Source organism: Venturia canescens, chromosome 2 (genome assembly GCF_019457755.1).
Source record: "Venturia canescens isolate UGA chromosome 2, ASM1945775v1, whole genome shotgun sequence".
Classification (NCBI taxonomy): domain Eukaryota; kingdom Metazoa; phylum Arthropoda; class Insecta; order Hymenoptera; family Ichneumonidae; genus Venturia; species Venturia canescens.
In genome coordinates this window covers 1411051-1437103 of record NC_057422.1, presented here as the reverse complement: position 1 = coordinate 1437103, position 26053 = coordinate 1411051, and the positions used below count along the sequence as shown (strand labels likewise).

Below are 26053 nucleotides of genomic sequence, written 5' to 3'. Positions count from 1 at the left end.
CTATGAACCATTGCTCTCGACGATAAATTCATTTTTTTCCCTCCGATCTTTCAAGCACGCTCATAATTTCAGATATGAATAAACTATTTTTCAATATATCACTGCGACGCGGTTGAATCGCAGTTTAAATTTGAAATTTTACAAAATACTGCTTTGTATTCGAATGCTTTTTAACGAAAAAAAAATTCAAACGTTCGGTAGTAAATTTCGAAATATTTCAACCGGAAGAAAAGTTAAATTTTTGCCCCTCTTGAGAAAACGTTGATCCCCCCCCCCCATTTTTTTTCGTAATCACATCGTTACCTCACAATAAATGGGGACTTTCTTTCACTTTTCTCGAAATTTGAAGATCGATTAAAAATGTCTCGTCTCTTTGAACGACCCTTCCAAATCTGCTCCCATTTTTGAGCCTCCTCAACGCCAATGCGTATTGTTTGTCGAATCGAGAGCTCGGGTTCTCGCCAATTGATTCACACGCCTCGAGTTCTGTATATAATTACGAAAAAAATGGGAAAGCGTACTACTTGGAAATATTGTAGCGCTCTCGCGTCGCCTCGAACGAGTATCTGGAAGGTCGAAAAAACTAAACACGTGTGTGCACTAGAGTCGAGGCTTCGCAATAAGAAAAAATAAGAAACAGATGGCCGACGTATGTTTAGCGATGCGCGTCGATCTGAAATTCAAAATTTCTATTTCGTATCCATCCTTCGTACAAAGAAGCAGGTTGTCCTTAGCCATTTTCCAAAAAATAATATTTCCAAACTATGACATCACAAGCTTTACGACTCGAACTATAAATATAACACAAGAAATAAATCGGCTCGAGCGAGCGCGCTGAGTGGACGAGATCTCAACCTTGAGACTGCATTAATAAGAATTTGAAAAGAGTTTGAACCGACTCCTGGACTCTAACGTTGTCACAAAATTAACCAAATAACGATAAACGCTTTTTTCACATATTGTTGATAAGGGAAAGGCTAAAAAGAGCTTTGTAATCACGCTATACGTACAAAAATACGGTCATCAAGTTGATACGAGAGTCAGAAACAAAAGACAAATCATCAAAGTTAATATAAGCTGCGGTAAGATTACGTAGAAAAACGTAGATACTGAGCCCGGCATAAATATTGCCGTAAAAGACTAAACGAAAGTTTACCGGATATCGAATAGTTTTAGAAATACTTGTCCGTAGATAGACGCGTAGTTAGATAAAAACAAAGTAAATCAAGGCGCGAATAATTTGTTTCCTTGAGGCAAAAGAAGCGAGCTCGCGTTGACAGAAAAGTCGCCGTGTGCGTTCCTCGAGTGCGTATGCGCGTGTGCATCGTTCAGGCCGTTGAAGCTCGAGAGCCAGCGACGAAAATCCGAGTTTCCAACGAAAATTACGAGTCGAAATGTTCTGTGATAAACGAGCGAGTTATCGATTGAGACAATGATCCGCGAGGCGGAAGAGTGACCTCGGTGAAGATTTTTCGCCTCGAAATTCCTGCGGAAACTCGTCGCTACGGTACGGGCTTTCGACACGGGGGCGGGATAAACACCCTACGTCAGCCAGGATCGATGAGATTGATTAGCAAGCCTGTTCCCGCGGAATTCGCTACACCGCGCCCTCTAGTTCCGTTTTATAGACAAATACGTTCAAGATTAAGGTATATGAAGAAGCAATCGTCGCAATATTTTGTCCAAGCGTGATAATCATTTATTCCTCGTACACATTTCATGCGAACAGAGGGCTTAAACGAACCAAAATTTTCACTTCGACAATTGAGGTCGAAAAAGTAAACTTCAGGTTTATCGAACGGATGAGAATAGCTTTGAAACGGCGAAGAGTCATTGAAACTCGAAGGAAACCAAGTCTGACGATCTGAAAGTTTTTTCAATGAAACGCTTGACCGAGGGGATTCTCAAGTTTTCATAAACGAATTATGTGAAACGTGTAAAAATGGCTAAATTCGTGCCAAAAGTAAAATAATCGGAAAAATTGAATTCCACTTGGGAAATGAGTAAAAATACTTGGCATGCTTTTTTTTTTCTTCTTCTTTTTTACACTTCCGTCGCAAACTTATGACGAGTGCACTTTTTCAATGATCTATTTTCCTCGCTTTTACGTTACTCGTCTTGGTACGGCGAAGCGTTTATTTTCCCGAGCCAGGGCAAGAAACTGTCAAGCTTATATTCGCCAACGCACTCTCGGCAATCGTGTCGCGAAACGAGTTTTTGTACCGCCGCTTTTTACTCACTTTCCGTATTAGGTGTAAAGCGATTCGGTACGCGTGCCTAACGAGATCGAAATCTTTGTGTTATCGTGCACTTGTAGCCTTGCACCGTAACACATTCCGCTCAAGAGTTAATACACCACGATATTCCGCAGGGAGCAGTAAACGATTGAATGTTTGCCTGTGGCAAGACTCGGGATCTCTAATCCAATAGCGATTTCTGGGGCTGCGCAGACGTTTTCAAATTCCGCAAACCCGTGAAACTATTTTATTTCTAATTATTTTGCCAGTTCCTCGTCTCCGGTGGGAAAAACTTGATGCTTTTTACGTCACTCCGCTCGAGCTGAAATCACATCTGTGATATATATCGTCGACGAAACTAGTGTTACGAACAATTTTAGAGCGATTAAGAGTTTATCTCGGAACAGCAGTCTCGGCATCTCGAATTAGCCTCGCTTTTTTGTTTTGTTTTCATAAGCGATTATACCGTTGAAGAAATGGTTTGTTTGTGTGGTAATTCGCGGAAAAACCTCGATCATGCTTCCGAGCAGTTTCGGACCTTTCGGACCGTTTAGATTCGCGCGAAATTTTTCAAACTGACGCTGAAGTTTGCAACGTTGGGGTTCAACGAAGTGGAGGAAAAAAACATTCGTAATTCACCAATTGTGCAGCTTGAAAAACTACCAATTGCAAATTCGGCAGGGAACGAAATTGGAGAATTATTGGAGGCTTTTATCGATCACGCAAACAGTTCGACGTTTTACCTTCGACAAGAATCATCCTCGCAAAATATTGTCAAACGCGAGCATCGTTATACCCTTCGCAAAGCTCTTTAATCAATATTTTCAAACATTATTTATTCATGAATAAAACTTTATGAACAGTCAACCTTCGCCGGTCACGCGTCGCGAGCTCGTCGCACGCGCTCATGAATAATGGATGAGACAAAAAAATGAATGACAACTGAACGAATGAAACTTCGACTCCTTCGGAAGATGATGATTCTTTTCAGAATACCGCAAGGAATGAAGGGCGTTTCGTCTCGTTTTCGTATTTGAAAAAAAATCTTCCGAATTTCAAACCTTTTGCAGACCCAATTGACCTCAATCCGTCCCCACATTTTTTCGTCCGTTCGTCGCTAGATGCTCGGACATTTGCCCTTCAACATACTCCGTCTGCGTCGTTAGTTCACCGCCCATAAATTCGTGGGCATCGTTCTCGCCTCTCGAGTCCCGCAGAGACTCTTAATCATGAATTTATTCGTAACAAACAACCAGCAGCACGTATTTATATAGGAAACTGAATATTGACGGGTGACGCTTGACTTTCAACGGAATGTAAATGCGCTGTTGCCGCACGATTACTGCATCGCTCGCAGTCTGCGTACTCAAAAAAAAAATTATAGATCTTTCCTCGTAAGCAGATTCGGACGAGGTACGATGTTTCCTCAAAAGTTTACGACCGATCGTTTATGCGAGAGTTTAATTTTGCTTCCCGCAGCTCAAAGTCAAAACTCTCATTTTCGTACGTTTCCTGGCGTTTTTCATGTTCGCGCGTCAATGTCATTCGTCGCTTTCTGCTTTTCCATCGTCTGTACGTCAGCACGTCTGAGCCTCGTTTCATTTTGAGTTTCGGAATTTCGATACGGTGTTGAAAAAAATATATTTTCCGAAGAGAAAATACGAGATAATTGTATCCGTTCGCGACGAGGATCTCTTTTCTTTTTGTCTCAAAATTTTTATAAAAAGTCTTCATTCGATTTCTACGCTTTCATTACGTCCACGTGACGTTGAAGTTTGCAAGGTTGGCTCCAACGAAATGATATTAAAAAAAGTCTCCAACAATTCCAGAAATTCTTCAATTTTCTTTCCCACAGACTCGGGCGTCGTTACGCCCATTAATTCTCGCAGCTCAGGTTTCCCGATTCTGTGTATTTTGCTACTCTCCCTTAATCATTGATTTCAAGAATAATAATATCGCGTCACGTTAAAATTGGACGAAATCCGATCCTCTGTAGCGTTCCTTTCAAAATTCGGTCCCGCGCTCCTGTCAACCGGATTATCATCGGCCGTAGGACAGCTCGTATAGTGCACGCGCTCCGAAAATAAATTCAGGCATTCACACTGCATTAGAAACTTGCGGAAGAGAATTCAGTTCAAGAGTATTCTAATAATAGATTCAACGTTGGACGATAATAGCTAACTCGGTGACAATAATCACTCAAACTCTACTTAAAATTTAGCGAACTTTGCCAACGTGAGTTTAAAATAATTATGGAAATATGACACCCTCATCTGGCTTTCGTTTATTGTCGTTTTTGCTTCGTTTTTCAGCGAGGCAAAAAATCGCGCTTTTTTCCCCGATTCATCGGGTGCCGAAGATCGCACTTTTCGTAGCGAATGTATCTTCCACAGTCGTTCAACTTCCGTCGTAAATTTGATGCTTGGGCAGCCCGAGGGTCGTCACCGAGACTCGGTCAAGTTATCTTGCCTCGACATATGCCTCTGAGCGTGCTCTCGATCGTTTTTATGTTCACCCGAAACTCGTGTTCGCTCTCAACCCCGCAGCGCGTTTCAAAAGTTCCTCTTGAGGGAGCGACGAAAAGAAAAAGCTCGATGCATTATTCGCCATCGCAGCGGTTATTGAATCTCGCACGAATTTCTCATGCCAACGCGCAACCAAATGGACCAAAATAAAATAGCTTCCTCTCGCAGATTATTCCTCCGGGAGACTACTTCGTGCGATATAAAAAGATTTTTATCGCGCGAAAATCACCCTCCGATTAATCGATGAAGCGGAAGAGAAAAAACAAGCGTAAATAGTTCCTTTTTTCAACGTTCTTATCATCGATCGCGAATGTCAGATTCGTCGAGCAATAATCGTTATATTAAAGCGAGTTTCGTTTGCAGCTTTATTTTTCTCTTTGTGAATTGAGAGGCTTACAGCAGCTACGAATTTCGCCCCTTTATTTTCGAATATGGTTCGTTATTCGAGTGCACATTTCTATCACAATTGGTTACCGCGCACAGCAACATTTCGATTGTGAGAAAGAATGAATCAAGACTCCGCGAGAGGGCGAAATCGAAAGTACGTTTTTGAATTTTTTATAAAAAGTGCGCGAGACGAGGAGAGAATGAAAATGGTTGAAATCCGGAAGGAGCGGGACACGAGAAATTGAGCCGGCAAGGGGCGAACCCCTTAATTGTTGTATATAGGCTACAAGTATACACGCAGCTGGCACAGTTTATTTTTATAACTGTGCAAGAACGTTGTAAATATAGATTTGGGCAACGATCGCCCGTCCGATCATAATCATCTCGAATCTCATTACACTCCCGCCTTACGCATAATAACGCTTACGACAAAACTGTACAAAAGTAAAGGAATAAAAACACATAGGACATAGTTGTATCAGTGCCGCGCGCTCTCAAATACTTGCCCGATCGAAGTTGCACGCAATGACTGCTCTTTTCCGTTTGAGACGAATTTTTCTGTAAATACCAGCTCAAAGTTTCAACGAAGAAGCGACGAAAGCATTTCCGAACGAATCTTCTGCGCGTTTGAGCACAATTCTATTAATAATAACCTCGAAAGTCTATTCCGCGCCGGAAAATTTGTCGATGTGGTTATGAAATGGAAAAAAATTGAGTTGCGTATACCAATCTCCCGCGAATATGCGTCGCGTGTGCGAATAAATCTGATCGCGCGAGTTATAATTGGGGGGGGGGGGGGGGGGGGCTATCAGAGAAAATCAAAGGACGGCGTCGAGACTCGAATATTCATTCTATCGGTGATGTCACAATCGTCGAGCGAGCTTCGGACACGTCTCCTCGCCCGAAGCGAGGAGACGTATGGACGAACGAAACTCAGGGACGTCACTTAAACTCCAACACGAATTCATGCCCCTAATTGTTCCCGACACACTCACCGAGCACCAAACACGCACTGGGAAAAGAAATGACTCGAGGGGAATGAGAAAGAGATAACGTGGAAAATCTTCCTCTTTTGTCGCCCCCCTTTTTTCGCTCGCCCTACAAACATAATTGCGCGCCATTAGAGCAGACACGACGAAGCACGTGGAAACAAACTCGTATATATATCCGTTTGCATCGACTTCGTTGACTGGACGAATCGCGCTTCAAGTGGCTCGCAATATTACGAACAGTCCCGCGAATAAATCCCGATCACTTGACATTTTATTTCTCTTTCTTTGCTTCCCGAGTATCTTTCTCTTTCTCTGTTCGCGACCGCGCGAGGCCGCTCTCGAGGGAAGATTTGAACGCGCAAGGTCCGAATAAAGTTGACAAAAGCGCGACGTTGATCACGAATTTGCATAACAATAGGACTTCTTACCGTTTGTACCAAAGGCCAAATTTCGAGCTTTCATACGCTTCTTGCCGTACGATTATCTCTCATGTCGTCATGACGTTATCTTATTATTTCAAACGACTCGCAAGTCGTTGCCAATGAAATGACGAGTCTTTGAAACTCGGAGAATCTGAATAATTCGGTGGTGTCGAGGATCTCCAGATTCTCATCGGATTAAATCGTTTCGAAGGGACGCTCTCCCGTCGTGGACAAAGCTGTACCGTTCATCAGGAAACAGCCAAATGCGTAATTTGAAAGACGCTGCGAATATTTTTCATGGGGTTTCGAGCAATGAATTATTTTTGATTCGTAACGAATCGTTGTTCACCACTTCGAATACTTATTCGAGTAAAGATTACGTTTAAACTGAGCGACTGTTCCGAGAGCGGATAGAATGCCCGAGAAAATAAAAAATATAAGAGTGAGTTTGAATGAGGAAAGCGGTGAATTATTTGCAAGTCAATCAAGCTTCCTTTGCCCATTTCTACTTAACGATCCTTCATCCTGTACATATAATCGCATGCATATAACGAAGAACAAACAAATACGACCGCACCAAAATCTACGTACGTGGCCCACGGTACCTATAAACTTTAAACTTAACAGTTCATACTTTTTACAGATAATTGTATAAAAAAATAGAATCTCCGAGTGCGTGTAAGACGAGAATAATATGAGAACGAATGAGTAGAAGAGCAGGGCGAGAATAACGAAGAGCGCGCACGTTGGCTCCTGTACGAAAGATGAATCGCCTCGGAAGCATGCTGCATAAAAACATACTTAACGAAAGATCAGTGTTGGATATCGAGAAACAAAAATCCATCCCGCGTCGTTCGATATGACTATGAGAACCGTAGAATAACTATTTCGAGGCATAACTCCGATAACTCGTAGTTCCAGGACGCTCCAGTAACGTGTGCAATATCCTTAAATTCAGAGTAAAAAACAACAAACGGAACAATTTTTCAAGATTTACCAACAGATTACCCGTATTTAGTCTTACAAATAATGACATTTCAATTTTATAGATATCTCGTCATAATTCTGAAACAAAGGTACGAATTTATAATGACTTTCGACCTTCGAGGCTTGACATTTCGAACGAATTATCTCATCAGATCGATTCTCGTGCGTAGCTACGACACCGTTCACTGCAAAAGTATACGTACATGTGTGATTGAGTTTTTGGCAGGGATTTTAAGGTCTTGTAACTCGACTGCGATCACATCGTTTCGCTGTGCGAGCCTGTTATTCCTGCATATTAAGCACGTACAAATATTATGTCGATTTTTCGAATTTATCATTTTTTTCAAACATTCGCCATTTCGTTGGTGTTAACGACGTGAGACGCGAGTTGTGCTCGTACTGGGGGAACAAAAAAGCCACGGGTATCTGAATAACACAAAAAAATATGAATAAATTAAACGGAACAAACGATATATGCGAAAGATATTATAACAATTATCTTTTTTCAAGGTAAAGAAGAAAAAGAAGAATTAATAATGATAATAATAATAAATGTACAATTAAAACGGCGTATTAAAATAAATGGAGCACGTTCGCGTCTTGATACGAAATATCAACCTTCTCGATGAGTACAAGCGAATTTTTTTTAATTTTCTTTTTCCCATCGGAACGTTATATTATTTATAATTTGCATCGTCGAGCGACACACGGAACTCGAGTGATCCGTTGGCTAAGTTCGAACGAAATCCATATTCCGACATACATAAATAAACAGAAAAATTCGTTCAACAATGAAATAATGAAAACCAAAACGCGGCGAGGCAAAAAAAAAAAGAAAGCGAGGTTTGCCCAGCCGCGACGATCTCGTTTTATGCAGTTCTATTTATTGCGATACGTTCGTATGCATGTGTAAATCGAAGTGCGTCCGGATGCGTGTGCGAGAGAGAGAGAGAGAGAAAAAGGAAGAACGAGCGAGAGCGAAACGAATCGCATTTTGTGATATTTAATTCTGTTATTGTAATTACCATGTAAAAAGCCAGTATTGATTTGCCTATGCGCTTAAGAAAGTCCTTTCGTCGGTGATTATTATTATTGATATTATCGTCATCCGTATTGTTGACAAAGCGAAAATTGTTAATACTGTCATGTAATGTAATTGATTACTTCGTTTCTATATCGGCTTATTAGCGTGCTAGTCAAGTTAACGTGAATCTCGATGAACTTTAAGTTAAACTTAAGGTGTGGTCATGACGAAGTTGACTGTATATATATTATTATACGAGGATGAAACAATATTGTGAGCAATACAAAAGAAAACGATGAAGAACGATCAAACTCGAAATAACGAAATAAATAAAGGCCGTCGGCAGCCGAAAAACTCGTCCAATTGTTATGATAAATTACTTATACGTATACACACGAACGCTTGTTTCGACGGCGTTCTTCGCATTGTAATAACGGAGAGAAAAGGAGGAGAAATCGATTACATCAATTCTCACGAAACAAAAAATGTCTTGATCAATTATTTATTAAACTTTTTTGTTTCCCAGCACACGCTTATTTCTACGGCTATCCCGACTCGAGCCGCGCGATCGAGTTTTCTGCTGTGAGAAAGTACAAACAATTTTCCATTGAACGTGTTATCCGTCGATGTTACCGATCCCGGAGTGCGCTGCGCAAAATTATGTAATACAAATGTAGAATATTATTTCGTGGCCTTCGAACACGAGTAGCTGTGCGTCGTACCGGAATTAATTTCGACGACGTTATTATATCAAGCTCGATGCGTGGGACGAGGCTGAGAATTAAAACTCGCATACCTCAGAGGTTGATTCACTTCGAGATGAAATATTTTTTCGTTCCCGATGTACGCGTACCAAAAGAGAAAGCGAACGAACGCGGCGGCTAGATTTCGAAGATGATTCTCGTTGGAAAATAATTGAGCACGGGCCCGAAACGCAAAGCGCGCCAGTGGCCTCAGCCCTGCTTATAAACTTGGAGCGTTTCATTTCCTGGCCTTGGATCGCCAACGAAAAGAATTGGAAAAATCAGCCGGTGTCCGCGCGGAGAATCTCCCAATATATGTAATGGAGAAAAGGCGATCCCTTTCATCGGCGCCAGGCAGGCGCCAGTCATCGTGACTGATTAGAACATCAGTTGCACCGTTTCCGGCCTCCCTCCTTCGCCCCATCGCCTTTTCGCGCTCGTCAATCGATTCACCTTCAAATTTACTAATAAGTTATAAAAAATTCACTCATTTCGTTCCATCGTTGAGCAAGATGCGGCCACGAGGAAAAAACCTAGAACGATGTTACTCCGGTGACGTGTTTGATGATATTTGTTGCCAAGACGCACGTAAAACGTTGCCGTATCGATACGCGGACTGGTCCCTAAATATATGGGGGCGTATACACCGATAACATCTCGAGAATAATTTCCCTCTCTGCGATTGTAATTCGGGAGCGAACGTTATTGTCGAGGTCGCACATTTATGCGTGCTTTTAAACATGATCGATTCAATACGTTCCATTGACGGGGGGGGGGGGGGGGGGGGCTCCGTACAATGTCACAGCTCGAAAACTCTATCGAAGCGGAGTCTTTATTCTTGGAGCTCTCGTCGGCGTGTCTCGTTCGCTGAAAAAAAAAAAAAGTAGGCCGATGTACCGGCGACGAAAAGACCGAGGACGCATTGATCCGAGTGCAATTATTAAATGGAACTCGTGGCTTCTCCTGCGGTGTCAAATCTTGTCTCCGAGGAGGCCTGTTTCGCCGTATACGTATGCCACGCGTTTTTTTTTCGAATATAAAAATTCACTCGATTTTTTGTAAGATTAAAAAAAATTGAATTCATTATTTTTTATTAATCAATTCATAAAACATTCACAAGTTTTTCTCGTTCTGAACTTCGACTCTTGTCGGCGACGTCTCTCGAGATCGTGCCAGCGACGATTGAACCGTATTAGAACGACGCCAACGAATAAATTCCATTGCCAGCGAATCGACGGGCAACCATACGGACATTAAACTCATTTTTAAGCATTCTGTAGAGCATGAGCTTCGGATACTTTAAAGCTTTCGAGATACAAGCGCTCGAACTTCGTATACGGTTACAAAAGATTTCGCTCTATTTGTTTCTCGCAAGCGAGCATTTGACATCATTTTTTGTTTTCTTTTAGTCCGATACAGAGCGCGTGGATCAATGGTTCATTATTCACGGGTTCTCGGGATTTTTTCTAGAGAAGACCGGGACAAAGCGAAGTACTTTAGAAAATATTGTGCTTTTCTGTTGACATTTGACAGTCTTTCCATATTTTAGCAGAATAGTAATAATAAAAAAAGCCTTATCTTATTTTTTTAATCGAGAATAATATTTGAATTCATTGCAGAACATATTTTATTCAGAGTCTTTCACATGATTCGATAGTACATTGTGGTGAAAAAGCAACGTTTGACAACGTTGAACGTAGTCACTTGACAGATCAGATCAGAGATCACTATAAATAACCCCGAAAAGTACAGCTGTCACTTCCATTGACAATATGATGCAGGTTTCACTAGATACGACAAGTGACTTATGGACCTAAAAAATTTCAAGATTCTGTAACCATTCGTCGTCTTCAACTCAATATTTCTAATTCGTTTTTTTAATCTAACTCATTTTTTAACGTAGCATCATATTCCGCGAGATTTAATTCACATAAATGATGGTTTTAATATTTGACGTTTAATTTAGAAATATATTAAATTTTGAGTTGAAGATAATTGAAGGGGCCATAAGCGACACTTTAATTTCCGTACTTTTCGATTGTTAATATTTTTCACCAAACAGTCGATAAAAGGGGTCTTGAAATTTCACAGGCATAGAGAAGAAATCTTGGATTGTAAGAGATAAAAAAATTAGAGTGCTCTCTAAAAGCAACCTTCGCGCCTGTACATCCTTAACAGGCTTCGTCTTAACAGATAAGAAATGTTTAAAAAAGATGTTGTTTTTTCAGGGCAAAAGATCTCCCCTGCATTTACGAAAGTGGGACGAAATGCATTTATATTATTGTTCGAAAGATGGTGAAGATTTCGTGGGTAAAGTGTGATTTTCAAAGTGTATTATTTGGACGGAGGCCTAATGACAGTTTCTTGGTAAAATGAGTCGCGTGACCGGTCTGTGTATTGTACAATTTCAATATAACCGAGCCGTTCTGTCCTAGATAATATTATCGTGGAGTCGGTGCTTCGTGGCACCTCTGTCATCGTTTCGTGTGTAAGAAACACATTATTATAAAGTCTCTCTCGTTCGTGTCTTTCGAGCAGAAAAAAAAATGTCACAACTAAAATGTGCTTTCCATGTTTGACCTCTCACAATATTTCCCTGTCATAATATCGGGCCCGGTGAATTTCAATCTTTTTCATTCTGTTTGACTGATCGACCGAAATTCCGTAGAGAAATATCGCAAGCGGCTCGAACGCGAAAGCATTTTTTTTCCCCGATTATATACATAATTCATCGAGTCGAAATAACCGAGACTGATAAACGCACGACGAGAGATTAGTGTTTTGAAAAATAGTATTTTATCGTCTAATTTATGCCGCTCGGAGGCTCCGTTCCCCAAAAATTGTCTCTCAAGAATAATTAGCTCTAATAGACAGCGGTTCGTTTATTCTCGAGTCGTAAAGTGATTAATAAATGATCAAAGCGTATAATCGTGCTCAGAAAGCATTCAGTTTCGAGTGGAAGCCAGAGGTTTGTTTGGATTTCACTTGCTCCGCGGAGAGCAATAAAAACTGCTCGACTCTGGTGTTAAACTGATAACGGAATAACGTTGTGTACTTCTCATAAAACATACTGGCAAATACGCAGGAGTGGAGCTATTTCGAAAAGACATCGTAAGTTCTTTCCCTTCATCCGCTACCGCGGGCTAATACCAGTCGTAACACTTGACGCCACTGTTGATTCACTCACGAATTCTTCGCCCCCGTTGAGCCCATTTGAGTAACGAATTTCTGGGAAAGCAGGCCCCGATTTTCTTCCAGGTGGCAGTGAGCCAGCATCACAGAATTTCAACCTCCAAGTTCATTGCTCACGCGTTCAGCGCGACAAAAAGTAATCGGTTTGGATGATGCGTCTCCTCAGATCGGTGACAGGATAAAGGAAATGAAGAAAATTGGAGCGGAAACGACGGTTCGACCGGAGTACGGACTTTGTTTCGAATGTTTTCACTTGCAAGGTTGGGGAATTGGCACACGGTTTAAAAATATCTCAGACTTGTTTGAAGTGTCGTCGAGGAACCTGTTTGGTTGTGGCACCCTCAAAGATAATGCTTTGAAAATTCGTCCAACCCTCTACCCGCTCTGGAGTGGGATCGATCGCGAGCGTGACACACGAGCGAGCGACGAGGGTGACGAGGATCGTACAGGATGGAGAGGAAGACAATCGAGGTGATAGGTCACCCGGAGCATCGGCTTGGCACATTTGACCCTCTCCTCCACTGTCTTTCCGTCTTTTTTCACGTTGCTCGCCTCCTTTTTTCTCTTTCCGACTCCGCGACTGCTTCTCCATTCGTCCCTGTCGTTCTTCCCTCCGGTTTGACTCGCGTCTTCTCCAACTCTTTTTCCTTCTGTCTGCTATTTATCTCGGGGAAGCTGAAAGCGTTTTCTCTCAAGCTGAAAATGCACGAATGCGAGGCCTCTTTGAGAACGATGATGCGAAAACAACGGCGGAGGTTTTTTGTATACCAGTTGCTACAAAGACCGTTTTTGTTTCTTTTTTTTTTTTTTTACATCGCGACGACAAATAGAGCCCTCTCGTAATGTATTCATTGACGGAATGACTCGGGGACTTCTGAATTGAAAGTCTCTTTCGAACTGGTTCAAGGAGATTTTCTGATCGTCCCGAGATTTCGTCGTTGGGCCGTTGGAATTCTGAAGTTCTAGCACCCAAACTGGCACGACTTTACGTTTCGTGTATTAGCCCCGCGACCGCCGCTCTTCCGATGCTCGCACTCTTGAACTTCGGTTCAAGGGCAAACGTGCCGCAGTGTGTAACGAGAGATGCACGAAGGGCGATCACACGAGATCATGCGATGGAAGAAAAGTGGAGATGGCGAGCGAGGGAAAGCGATACGGCGTGGAAGTCGAACGCCGCTGGCATGTTCAACCGCGACTATTTAACCACCAGCGGGAAAATTCCTCCGTAAAAACATTCTCGATCGCTGGATCTTTCGCCTGTGGTCATGCGATGAGTTTGCCTCTGAAAAAAAAAAAATAACCGCGAAGGTGCCAACTGGACGATGCCCATTTTTCGAGAATTCATCCGCAAGATTTTTTCGTCGCTACAACCGCGATATGATATCCAACTCGGTCTCTCTGTAACCGCAAATATTATGTCACTTTTTTTCACCTACCAGACATTCCGAGATAAAGTAAATACCGTTGTTTGAAGATCGGCAGCCACAAATCGCGGACGCGTGTACACGCGTGCCCGCACCCAAGTAAGCCATGCGTACGTGCGCGGAGCTCCGGAGTCTGTCTATTTGCCTGCAGTAGCACCGTTTCCTGGTTTCGTTCTAGCCCGTAGATAACGATGATCGTCGTTCAAAATTTTGGAATTCCTTCACTCGGGGAACCCTCGTCTCTGCATGTCCAAGGCAGGAGCACAGTCTTTCGATCCTGCTGTTTTTTTCTTTCGATCGCCGTCGTTGATCGTCTCGGCAATTGATTCGTCGAAAAATATAAAAAACTCGTATTCTCACAGCCTTTTCCGTGGCTCGTTTTCATGGGGAAAATAATGATTTTCATAAGGAAATGGTTACAGGTGCGAGAACAGCGCAGACTGCTCGTTTATTCGATATTGCTTCTGGCTGGGTGATCCGGAATATATATGCGAACTTTATCTGCACGGTTGATTGCCGATGCCAAGAACGGCTCGAGGAGTAACAGATGGAGGGATGCGGGAAAGCCTATGCCACAGGATCGTGTGTAAGGCTAGTTGAAAATAAGTATTCGATTGTAATATACAGATATGGACGAGGGTGGGCTCTCAAGGACGAAAGTACCGCAGCAGCCGTCTACCGGTCGCTTCTATATACTCTCAGCACTGCGGATGTATATTTGTAATCCATCGCCTTCCATTTTACCTACCCTTCCGAATACCGTTCCTACATTTATGCTCTCGTATTGATAAAACTCTATTTATGAATCATACGCTCGTGTCATCGATAATAAAATCATTAAGGTAGAGGTGTGCTCATTGATGAGTTATCGATGAGTGACGTCTACCGATAAACTGATTAACCGATAATACTAATAACCGATATGATCGCGATAACGCTTTTTTGAATAACTTGAATAAGAACGACAACAATGAAAGCCGAGAAGATTCAAAAGTCTGTTTCGCAAATGCAACAAAAATATCCTGCGCGGATTCGAAACGGGCGAAGGAAATAAATGAAGCCTTGCTAGAGATGATTGCGGTAGACGTACGTCCATTTAAGATCGTAGAGGGAAGAGGATTCCGCGAGTTCCTTAATGATTGGGGGCCGCGTATAGTTCGTCCGTTTGTACGCGACGAATTTTCTTCAATGGAAAATATTTATTTTCCTTCGAATGCGTGTCGAAATCGCTCTTCCAGGGGATGAAGATTGTTTGTATAACTCGAAAGCATCGGAGGCGCATCTAAGCATGTCAACGGCCATGGAAAAGTTCTATTTGCTTTCGGTATTTGCTTTCGGAGATCCCTCGCGAGCTTGACACTTATAAGATTGTTTTAGCCTTCTCTGTATCTCTCTATAATTCCATCTTCCACACTATTTTTTGTGCAAAGGAATGAACATTTCGAAGAAATATCGTTTGGAGTACTCACATTTTTCATAATTTTTGGCTCAATTATAAATCATTCGGCTCAATCGTCACTCAATCGATTTTGGGTGATCGCTCAATCGGGGCGTTGAAATTTGTCGTATTTTCATCTGCAATTCGGTGAATTAAAATTCGAAAAGTTATGTTCGAATGGGACCGGACTGTGGTTACGAAACTGAGTGAAAAAATGCAATGCCTCGCTCTTGCGATCCGCTGTACCCGATCGGCTATCTTTATGTTCTAAATCGAGAGCTAGTCTTGTCTTGCAACCGCCGACCTCGAAGGCTCCTGGAGGTTCTGAAAACTTCTAGCTTTCAAAAATATTCATAATCTCACATTCGAAAGTTAGATTCTGGGATTCCCGCGTAAGAATGTTCGTAGCCTCAAAACTGTCGAGTACTTTCACCTCACTCGTTACTGACAAAAAACAATTGAACGAAAAAAAAAAACGATCACAGTTATAGAATAGTATTTTACGAGTAATGCTCGATTTTCGTAAGTTTATAAAGTATTAATTCGAAAATAAATCTCTGTTTAGTTTCTTGGCTCATGATGAAGTACGATATTATGTATCTGTTTGAAAACAATTAACCAAAACGAAGTTTGTATTACGCGTGTATTCGCGTTGAAGTCACGTCTGCGAGGGCGAAAATTGAAGGGGGCGAAAGTGTTTAATGAGAATAGCTTCGCATCAGTGCACGTCGTTCGACTTCTGTGTATTTTTCGTAAATTATAAACCACGATTATGCTCGATTCCATTAAGGGGTCTAGCCTAAGGGGCAAGAAAAAGACTATTTTCACGAATTATTTGACCCTTATGAATTATAAATATGGATATAAAACGTGTAAGGCCTAAAAACCACACTCTTAAAATACTGAAAAACATTTTTTTAAATTTGCTTTACTCAGTTTTCGTATACAGAAAAATGGAGGAGAAAACAGGTCGAAAAAAGATGAATGTGCGCTGTTGATAAAATTTCTGGAATGGATGATCGGAGAAAAAAGTGGTTTTAGATTCAATAGGCAAATGGCTATAGCGCAGATCACACGGTTTTTCATTTTTTTCAAAAATGACAAAATGGCGCCGATTCTCCCGAAAAAAAATAGTTCCGCTCAAAATTTCAAAATTCGTATGATACGCGCTATAGCTATAGTCATAAAGAACACGCGTGGTAAAATTTTGGTAAAGATCGTTTGAATAGTTTCGGAGATTTTATCAACGAGCCGTCGAAAATCGTAATTTCGAGAAAAACGCGTTTAGTAAACGCCGCTCAGATCTTTGTAAAATTTAAGTGTGATATTTAGAAATATTTATCGAAAAATGCAACAAAATCGATCGATTTTTTGAAAATTCTAATGAAAGTAGACCCCTTAATCGAAAAATGTTTGCCTCGACGCGATGCTTTCTACGCCTTACGACTTTCATGAAACAAAAATCGAATGACAGGCTTGTCAGAGAGCATTAGAATCTAGAATTTATCTCTCTTGCACGTTCACCGCGATTGACCGCACGTTTTATCTTAGCCACTTACGGGTGCATCCTCGCCGGCGCGCCTTCCTCTTAAGTGAGAAACTCATTTTGAAAGCTCTCACACCGCTGTGCGTGTATACCTCGTGGATGGAGCTAGAAATTCTTGAGAAACCAATGTTTTTTCTATTTTTATAACCGTCCCGGCATAACGGTCACGTATATTATACGTACCTCCTTTAAACCCAATTAACCTTATGTCAGTTGTGATGAATTTAACGAGACGGAACGAAGTTGACCGAGAGTGTTGAGACAGGATAGTCCTATCCGGGGCTATCGCAATAATTCGAGCCCGACATTACGACGAATGAAGAATGAAGAGGGGCTCCCAGCAGCGGGTGTAATCGGTGATAAGTGATAATGATACAAGGTCATTTCTACTTCGACATTTTCAAATGAAAATATAACTCACCCCGTCGAGTCAATTGACGTAATTAGTAAATGCGTTTTAAAGAACGATTGGTATTTCGATCGAGGCTTTCGTAGTCTAATGAAAAGAAAAACGAAAAAAACGCCCGACGTTTTCCATGTGAGGATCAATTTTCGGGGAAGAAAATGCTTCAACAGGAATATTTAAACGAAGAATTTTTTAAGAGTAACTACGACTTCGGTTTCGTCTTCGAACCCCCTTTCAAACAAGTCTTTTTCCATTCTGTGGACTTTTCATTTTTCGCTAACGTCTCGAGAGTGGAGAAAGATACTGCGCCGCGTTCGTGACGTCGTTTTATCGAACGGAGCGCGCATTTAGCGATCTTTTGACGAAAGATTCATTGAAATGGTCCGGGTAGCCCCGGAGTTATAAAGAGTTCAATATACAGAGAGACAGACAGGCGGGCAGCAGGCTTCGCTCTTTCCAGACGTTTTTTTATTGGAGGCAAAAGCGCAAGTTCGAGTTACGCGTACACACGGAGTACGTCAGTGTCGTATGGCAGAGCGTTCGACAACGCGGTGTATTATAAATAGGTCAGGGTCACGAGCGCAAGCTCTAGCCTGCTCATTCTCGTAACTTGCCATTGGATTGAGGTTTGTGAGGCGAGTGTGTAGCGATTATGAATAACACGAGCATTAGTTACTCGCCGATCGAATTGCGTCGAGCTCGCGCTTGTGTATGCGTTTTATTCGCGTTCGACTCGCAACACGCTCGCTCGCTGCGTCGTTGAAATCGCGGTAGTATTAACGCGCGTGTTTAATTTATCCACGAAATTAAAACCAATATCAGCAAATATCGAGTTCGTTATGTCCTTTTATGATGTGTCATTTAGTACAGAAGTTAAACGTGCTCGTACGATAAACGCAGTTACAGCTCCGAGTGCATTTATGGCTTCGGCTCGGCGCTTAATCCCCACTTTCCCTCGAGCTTTCGACCGTTCAACTCCGACGCTTCGCTTTTTTTATTATTCTTTCTCGTGACCGGACCACGCTGGAACTCTTTGACGTGGCTTTTTCTCTTTCCCACTTTGCCGAATTCTCCGACACTGTTTTGCTCTTAGCCACCGGTTCCGAACGGCTGAGAGCACTCGGAATCTCCGATTTTTCATGTTGCTTTATTCTCCTCCGTACACAGCACATCTTTCAGTTGCTCGCTCTTCGATTACGAGGGTAAATAAATCTTGAACAAATAAGAAACCTTCGATCGCGTCAACGCAAACTTGTTTCTATTTTTTATGCACGATCATGACCTCCGTGTCCGGTCTCCCCGGGTCCATGCGACCCGGGTCACGTGTTCGACCTGCAACATCCATGTTTTTAGGCCGCGCGCGTCTGCCGCCCGAGCTCCGCGCCCTCGCCATTTCAGGTTCCCTCGTGATTGATCGATCGAACGATTTTTTCGCGTTTACGTTTAAAGCTGCCGACACGCTTCGGAGCGGGAAGCAAATATTCAACATTTGCGAGTACAATTTCTATAATTTCTTACGCACACACGTCTCCGCATATTGAACTCCATTCATAAACCATTCATTCACAAATCTCAATTGCTCGTGCGTCGTGACAAAAGTCTTGTTTACTCGTGCCCTCCTCCGTGCGGTCGTCGCTTCACTTTTTCGTCTCTTAAATAAACATACCCCAAAAACCGAGTTATTCTTAGAAACATTAAGAAAATCGAACTCTTCCGTGCATCAGCGATATCCGCCACAAAACATTCGATATCTCGCAATGAAACTGGCCAAGTGGCTCGTGCCAGGATCATCTTTCGTTTACACCGGGTCGAATAAATATAACGAGAAACTGAAGATGTACGACAAGAGGTTTAAAGATCGATGATAAATAGTATCGATCGTTAAAGATAACGCGGAGCGTCGCGCACCGGCTCGACTCGGAAGTCTCTCATTCATCGAACGACATTTGGATAAAGGGAATTGAATTTTTGAGCGGAGTCCTCGATGTACGTGCACATTACTGTCGCGTTTCTTTTCGGCTCATAAATTTTTAACGCGACACGAATTTCTCTACACGGTACAGTCATCGATACCGCTTCGATCAGCGCTGCAAAGTAAACGTCGATCCACGCGGTAGAGCTGAAAACGTCGAACGCTAACTTATATAAGTAATTCGATCGATAGCCGTCGCGTGAGAAACAACTTTTATAAGTCGCTCGATCATGTATAAGCTAAACTACGAATAGTTATTGTTTGCACAGCGTGTTGTTACGTCCTTCTGATAATATAACTTCATGCAGGCACGTTTCTGGAAATGTGTGTCACCGAAAGCCACCGATCAACAAGACTAACAAATAAAACTATAATTTTTCTTCATTTTTTCGATAAACGCGTTGAAATTTCGTTTATTGATGCACGATCAATCTCGACTGTTCCACCGTTTTCATTTTTTCGTTAAATTTTGTCATTTTTATGAAATGAAATCGAAAGACGAGAATCGTGATAGAAATTCTCGGAGCACTGCTCCGCTTTTTTGTAATGTCAAAGGTCTCTCCGATACGAAAGATCTAAGAAGCTTTTATTTTTCTTCCGCAGCCGGCTCCCGCGGAAAGCGAGTGAATTTCGATACTGCGCTGGGCACCGTTCCCTGTAATCCACCGTAAAAATCTCCTGTTCACGCTCCGGCATTTGATCCCGCGAAACTTCACGGGCGCGAACTCGAGGATTCGTAGAGCTCGGAGTCCCAATTCACATCGGCGAATATGCTCAACGCCGGAGTCCAACGAAACGATATATAAAAAAAAGCTCTCAAATAATTCCAGTAAATCTTCAACATTTTGTCCCGTCGAATTTGAAATTTGTCGTTTTTCAACCTACACCAATGAATCGTCAAATAAATAATTGGTCAATTGCAAATATTTTTTTCGTTCGCTTCGTTCAGCTCTAACGTTGCAAACTTCAGCGTCGTATCAGTCATCCTGTAAATCCGGAGATCATAATCAGGCTTCAGATTAAAACAAGTATCGTCCCTCCTGAGATGGCTCCGAGGCGTTTTGACCCAGAAAAATATGATTGACGCTATACTCGAAGCTCCGCGAAGCGTCTTACCATTGTTCGATTTATTAAACGCTAAACATTACAGATGCATAGACATAGCTGGCACTAACAGTTGTTGCCGCACTCCTCGTACATACATGTATGTGTATGGAATACCGCGGGCCAATCGATAAGTCGCGTGCACCGGGTCAAGACCGAGAGACGCCAAAAGCATGTAGTACTTCTGCTTTCTCGGCCTGTTCGTACGGAGTCGAGTCTGGCCCTCCCCTCCGCTTCTACAAACATGTAATAATCGTTCGATTAAATAAGTCAGTCCGGGGATTCGGCGATGAACGAGATCAATGTAATAGGCACATAAAATTGTAACATCCTCGGCTCCGAGTCTTTTTGCCGTCTCGTTTAAAAGATTGAACGCTATTCGCGGCTATAAAGTGGGATCGATGGAATTGAAAGGGAGCTTCGAGCGACTTTCGTCGCATCCCGTTGCCGCGACGGGGTTCCGTTGATTTGGCTCTTGCCACGTTCATTATCCTCCGAAATCGTACGACCACGTTCTCGAGTTGACAAACATCCTCGGGGGCGAAGCCGCAGCCTCCTCCCGTTCGAAAATCAATGCGCAACGAATGCGGAGTCATCGTTCATCCAAGCACGGCGACTAGGCTCCGACCCGAGAATCAGCCAGCACGTCGTTCCGACGATCAAGATATTTCGTCATTTGCTTTGCCGGCGTTTATCGCGTTTCCGCAGTTTTTCGCACTACCCTTGAATTTTTAATGCTAAAAATGACGCCGCACTCGAGGAACGAACTTTCCGAGGGCGAAATGAGGCTCCTCGAGAAATAATAAAAAAGAAAGAGAAACGAGTTGTTTGACGCAAAAACAGCCAATTCCGGTAGACAATAAATTCCGAGCGTCATTACCATTATAAAATACAGATATACTCGGACCGAAATTATTAAATGGACTTAGAGAATGCCAACGATCTTATCTAATGCCGGATGTCCGAGACGGGTTGCACAATCTTATTTCTAGACGAGTTGCTCGACGTGGCGCGTTAGGCGCGATAAATTACAACGCGCTAGTTTAGATACGCGACGTCGGACGGTTATCCTCGTACTTTGTAATAATAACGATTTCATTCCGAGTATCCCGGATCGTTGAATTTACGTGCCGACTACCCTTTGCAGATTCTTCTTTGACACGGATATTTTTCTCATTTTAAAATCAAGCGATTCGAATCACGGAACGTCACAGTTGTGCGGACGCAAAAAATAACGAAGGTGAAACTAATCACGCGACATTTTTTTCGCAAAAGCTGAAATCGCAAGTTTATTCGGTAAATATTTACTTTATTCACTTTTCCTAAAAAGCATGGAAAATTATTTTTCGAGCATTATTAACAATAAAAAATAATATCGCGATCAATTTTAGGGAGGGGGAAGGTACAAAAACCAAAAAAAAAATATTTTGAAAAAGTCCGAAAGAAACTTCAGTTTCTTCGCTATATTCAAAGATGCGTTCCGGAGTCACCCAACAACAATTGTTTGTTGCTACAAATACAGTAGAATAATATGAACGATAGTAAAGTTTACGTAGTATCATTCAATGGAATGAAAAAATGTAAACAAAGGCATAATGTTCACGTGTCTGGCCACAAAGTATGAATGTCAACGATTTCAATTTGAACAGTATATACGGAATAATCATGTGTGACGGGTGTTCCTTGTCGCTTACAGAAGCAATCGTTAAATTTCAAACGGAATCTGAAAGTATAACTTTTTTGGAAAATCACGGGGTGTTTGAACGGGAAGTGATCCTACCGTGCTCGATAAAAATAACAGATTTTGGCGTTGCCAAAAACAGTTTACAAACTAAGGAATAAAAAAATCATATGTTGTTTTTTCCCGTTTTCCCTCCTTAAAATTAATCGCGATAATATTTTTTATTGAGAATAATGCTCGGATGTGTGTGCGGAATCGTTGGATGGGTTTGAATATGGGAAGAAACTGAAATTTCTTTCGGACTTTTTCAAAATTTTTTTTTTTTGGTTTTTGTACCTTCCCCCTCCCTAAAATTGATCGCGGTATTATTCGTTATTGATAATAATGCTGGAAAAAAATTTTAAGACTATTTTGAGCAAAAGTGAATAAAGTAAATATTTACCCAGGGCCAAGGTAAATGAAATCGGAGAGAAAAACTCTTTCGCACAGTCGTTCGGAGTCTGTTGGTTGCACACGCGGAGATAAAACGTGTCACGTCGCATCCGCGAATTCAGAGACGCTTTCCTGTTAGTCACTCAACAGTCTAGAATGATTCAGTACTCTGCATTGTCCCTTAATTTATCTCCGTTCGGGTGTCGAGCCTCCCACTCGATGTGACCAGTTTACAATCGCGAGCAACGAAAAAATTTCACTCGGTGATCGAACGAGGACTTTTGACGATGCGTTCTACTCCGGTTACGTGGATGCTCAATCGGAATCTACGGAGAGAATTAAAGGGTAATATTTGGCGTGTAAAATTAACCGGATGCGTTTGACTGCGGGGACGAGTTGACGAAAAAAAAATTAATTCTTGTAACGCACTGGAAAATTTTAAATATTTTACGGAGTTTTCAATTTTGTAATAGTAAATATTGCAGTTTGTGAAATTTACGGTACGTGTACCGAAATTAAAAAAACGTTCAGTTAATTGTGTTCATTTATCCGAGCCGATCCACTTGTTCAACGTATCCATGAGCGCCGATCCCATTGGCCTAAACGACGAAAAACTTATTTTCTTAATCACACGCTTCGAGTATTGTATTTATACCACGAACAATTGTGATTTCGATTTCTTTTTTTTTTAAGAAGGAACGTCAGCTTGAAAAAAGTTTAATCCATTTCATTCAGCCATTTTTTAGTAAATCATTTCCAAACTTGGAATATTTAACACCTGCGCATAGGAAATAACTCCACAGATCCATCTTTTCATACTCAAAAACAAATAAAAAATGGTGATAGTTTAGAAAAAAAGTACTATTCCACAGTTTGAACTCTAAAGCACATGTGTGCAAAATTCGAGGTCGTTTAATTCTGCCATTTTTTTATATATCACATAAATTCCACCCAAAAATGACGTAATTTTGAGGGTCAATACCGTATAAATAAAGCAAACAGGGTTTACATAATCTAGATAACTTAGATAAAAACAATGAAATTCATATTTACATAACCTCACTTTACGTGAAGCTGATGTTCCTCCTTAAGAGCACGGATCAGTCGACTAACCTCACTTGGAATTTTCGAAATCGAAATTCTTTGACACAGTTTGATCGATTAAAAAAAGGCTCTGCCAGCCTACGCAGAACGATGGCAAAAATTAATTGGCGGTCTTTTTTATTTACAACGGTCTCTCGTTTCCCGTGACTCCGAGCGAGGGCCTTCTTCTTTTGTTTTTGATCCGCCAGAATGATTCGAATGTGTCCACACGCCTGTATACATTCATACAACTTATTGCTACTGCATAAACGAAATCCAACACGCTTGGAAACCTCATGCGAGACTCGAAACACTTCTCCGCATTGCGCAAAAAGCCTACTCATTAGAGAAGCTCTCTAACGAGGGGAGGGTAGCATCGATAAGACTGATTGAGAAGAAAAATATTTATGAAATAGTCGATTGATGGGGAATTATTGAGATCTTGAAGATTTTCAAAGTTTGACGTTCATTTTTCACTTTCAACATTCCGCGGGTCGATTCGGTCTTGTTAAATAATATTTATTTAGCTCGAAAAGATCGGGAGGTTCATCAAAGACCATGAATTCAGCTGATTTTTACGGGAGCGCGTCAATTAAGAGCGGGAAGTTCATTAAAGAAAAAACGGGGAGCTCTTGATTCGAGACAGAAAAATGTGGGATCTTACGGGCACGAAGCAACGTGAAAGGAAAAATGCAATTAAATATTCATGGGCTACAGGTGGGGGCACAAAAAAATTTTCCGCACAATAATCGGAAAGAACGCGAGGGACGAAGCTCGCACAATAATTGTTCTATCCAAGTTTACCGGAAGTCGATAAAAGGCGTCGAGTCACAACGTGACGAGCGTAACGAGAAACGCGTCAAAAACACACGTGGCTGAATTCAACCGATTCAACCTAATACGATCGAATACAACAGGTGTACGCGGTTGGATCTCAGAAAATATCAACGTGAACGCACCGTAAAGAATCTTGGAGAATATTTTTCGAGTTATTCGAACTCTGCTCTTTGAGACGAAATTCCGAGTAAATATCTAGCTCGGTTTTTCGAATTATTTTCGCCATCCGTATTCTACATTAAAAATGGTAATACTCGTAATAATATTTTCATCGGTAAAGTAAAAAAAAACGAGGTTCAGATGTACACAGTTTTTTCTTGTTACGACGAAGCGATAGCTCGTACACTCGTAGATGACATGTAAACACGAGGGCTGCACTATTCGAGTCATGCGGCCCCTCAATTATGTTCTAACGCTCTCTCGTTATACACGTAACTGTTGTGCACACGATGAACGATGCAGTAGTTGATGCTTCAATAAAATTATATTTTTACGATTCGTCAACAGCGCGGCGTTTGTAATTTCGATGTCTCCCGGTAAACAATGAAGCCCCTGTTGCTTTGTTTAATATTATTAATTGTTCTTTTGCATTGTGCACACACGGTTTACCAACGTACGTGTAGAACGAGTGTTAAAAAGTTGTGTCCGTCGCGTCAAATTACCGAACGGTATAGCGAGAAGTAACCTCAAAAAAGATTCCTACTTTCGATACACTACGCGAGCATGCGTGTTTTTAATTGGTTATGTTCTACTGGTCCTACGCTCACGTCATTCCGTCCGAAACCTGAACTAACTTTGTTCGAGCTCAATTTACGAACCCAGCAACGCGATGAGAACACGCACTGTAGCGTAAAATTTTTATGTTGGTGCGTAATCCGCGGCACGTGTTTTGTGAAAAAATTCGAAAGGACGACGACTAACTCGAATAGCTCGTCCAAGCATATCGAGCGTTAGTAATCGACGGCGACGCAAAAAAAGTTGAAATTTTGGTTATCGGCAGTTTGTTTTAGAGAATATCGCTCGAGGGAAATGATTTTCGAGATCGGAATAACTTTCTTTTGAGATGAATTCGTGAAATATGATAATGTCGATTGCGCACTATCTCCATGCTCGATCGGATCACGCGAGAACGGTAAAAGCTTATAGCAGATAGAAGTAGGTAACTGTTTGCATTATTTTTTTATCTGTGGAACCGCGAAGCCTCACGGCTGGCTGGCTACCTGTTTCTGTATAATGAATCATGCTTTCATGTAGATTCACATGTATTCGAACATCCTACGCGACTGTCCGTTTCATTCTTCGTGAATCCGGCAAACAACGAATGTATAGACAATGAAAAAATGAACAGGTCATGTGAACGCTAATTAGCGAGCCTTGTTCTGCGGTTCGAGGACACCGATTAAGCGCTCAACGATGACTAACAGAATCTGACCTATTGAGCGTTCGTTCTCATCGTATGATAATGACATTGCTTAAGTCTAGTGTACACAAATATTTGTGTATACAAACTTACATAACCTTGTTTTTGGTAACCGCTGAGGGATCTTGACATTTTTCCTTTCGTATCAGTTATTTAATCGCACTTAATTGACACTCGTTGTCGTTCAAGGGCTTTGGATAC

The 26053-nt window shown here is 41.7% G+C and overlaps 1 protein-coding gene and 1 long non-coding RNA gene across 2 annotated transcripts in view; one reads left to right on the top strand and one right to left on the bottom strand.

Moving 5' to 3' along the window:
• GlcT (ceramide glucosyltransferase) overlaps positions 1–20257 on the top strand; it is a 24135-nt gene extending 3878 nt beyond the window's left edge. Inside the window, exon 2 of the mRNA XM_043412420.1 lies at positions 19899–20257. Within this exon, the coding sequence (XP_043268355.1) occupies positions 19899–19956 (58 nt within the window). The 3' untranslated portion in view covers positions 19957–20257. The remainder of the gene's footprint in view (positions 1–19898) is intronic.
• On the bottom strand, positions 20206–26053 carry LOC122406750 (uncharacterized). The gene is made up of 3 exons (XR_006260065.1): positions 25946–26053; positions 22523–22838; positions 20206–20635 (listed from the first exon to the last, which is right to left on the bottom strand). It is a non-coding gene; the product is annotated as an uncharacterized lncRNA (long non-coding RNA).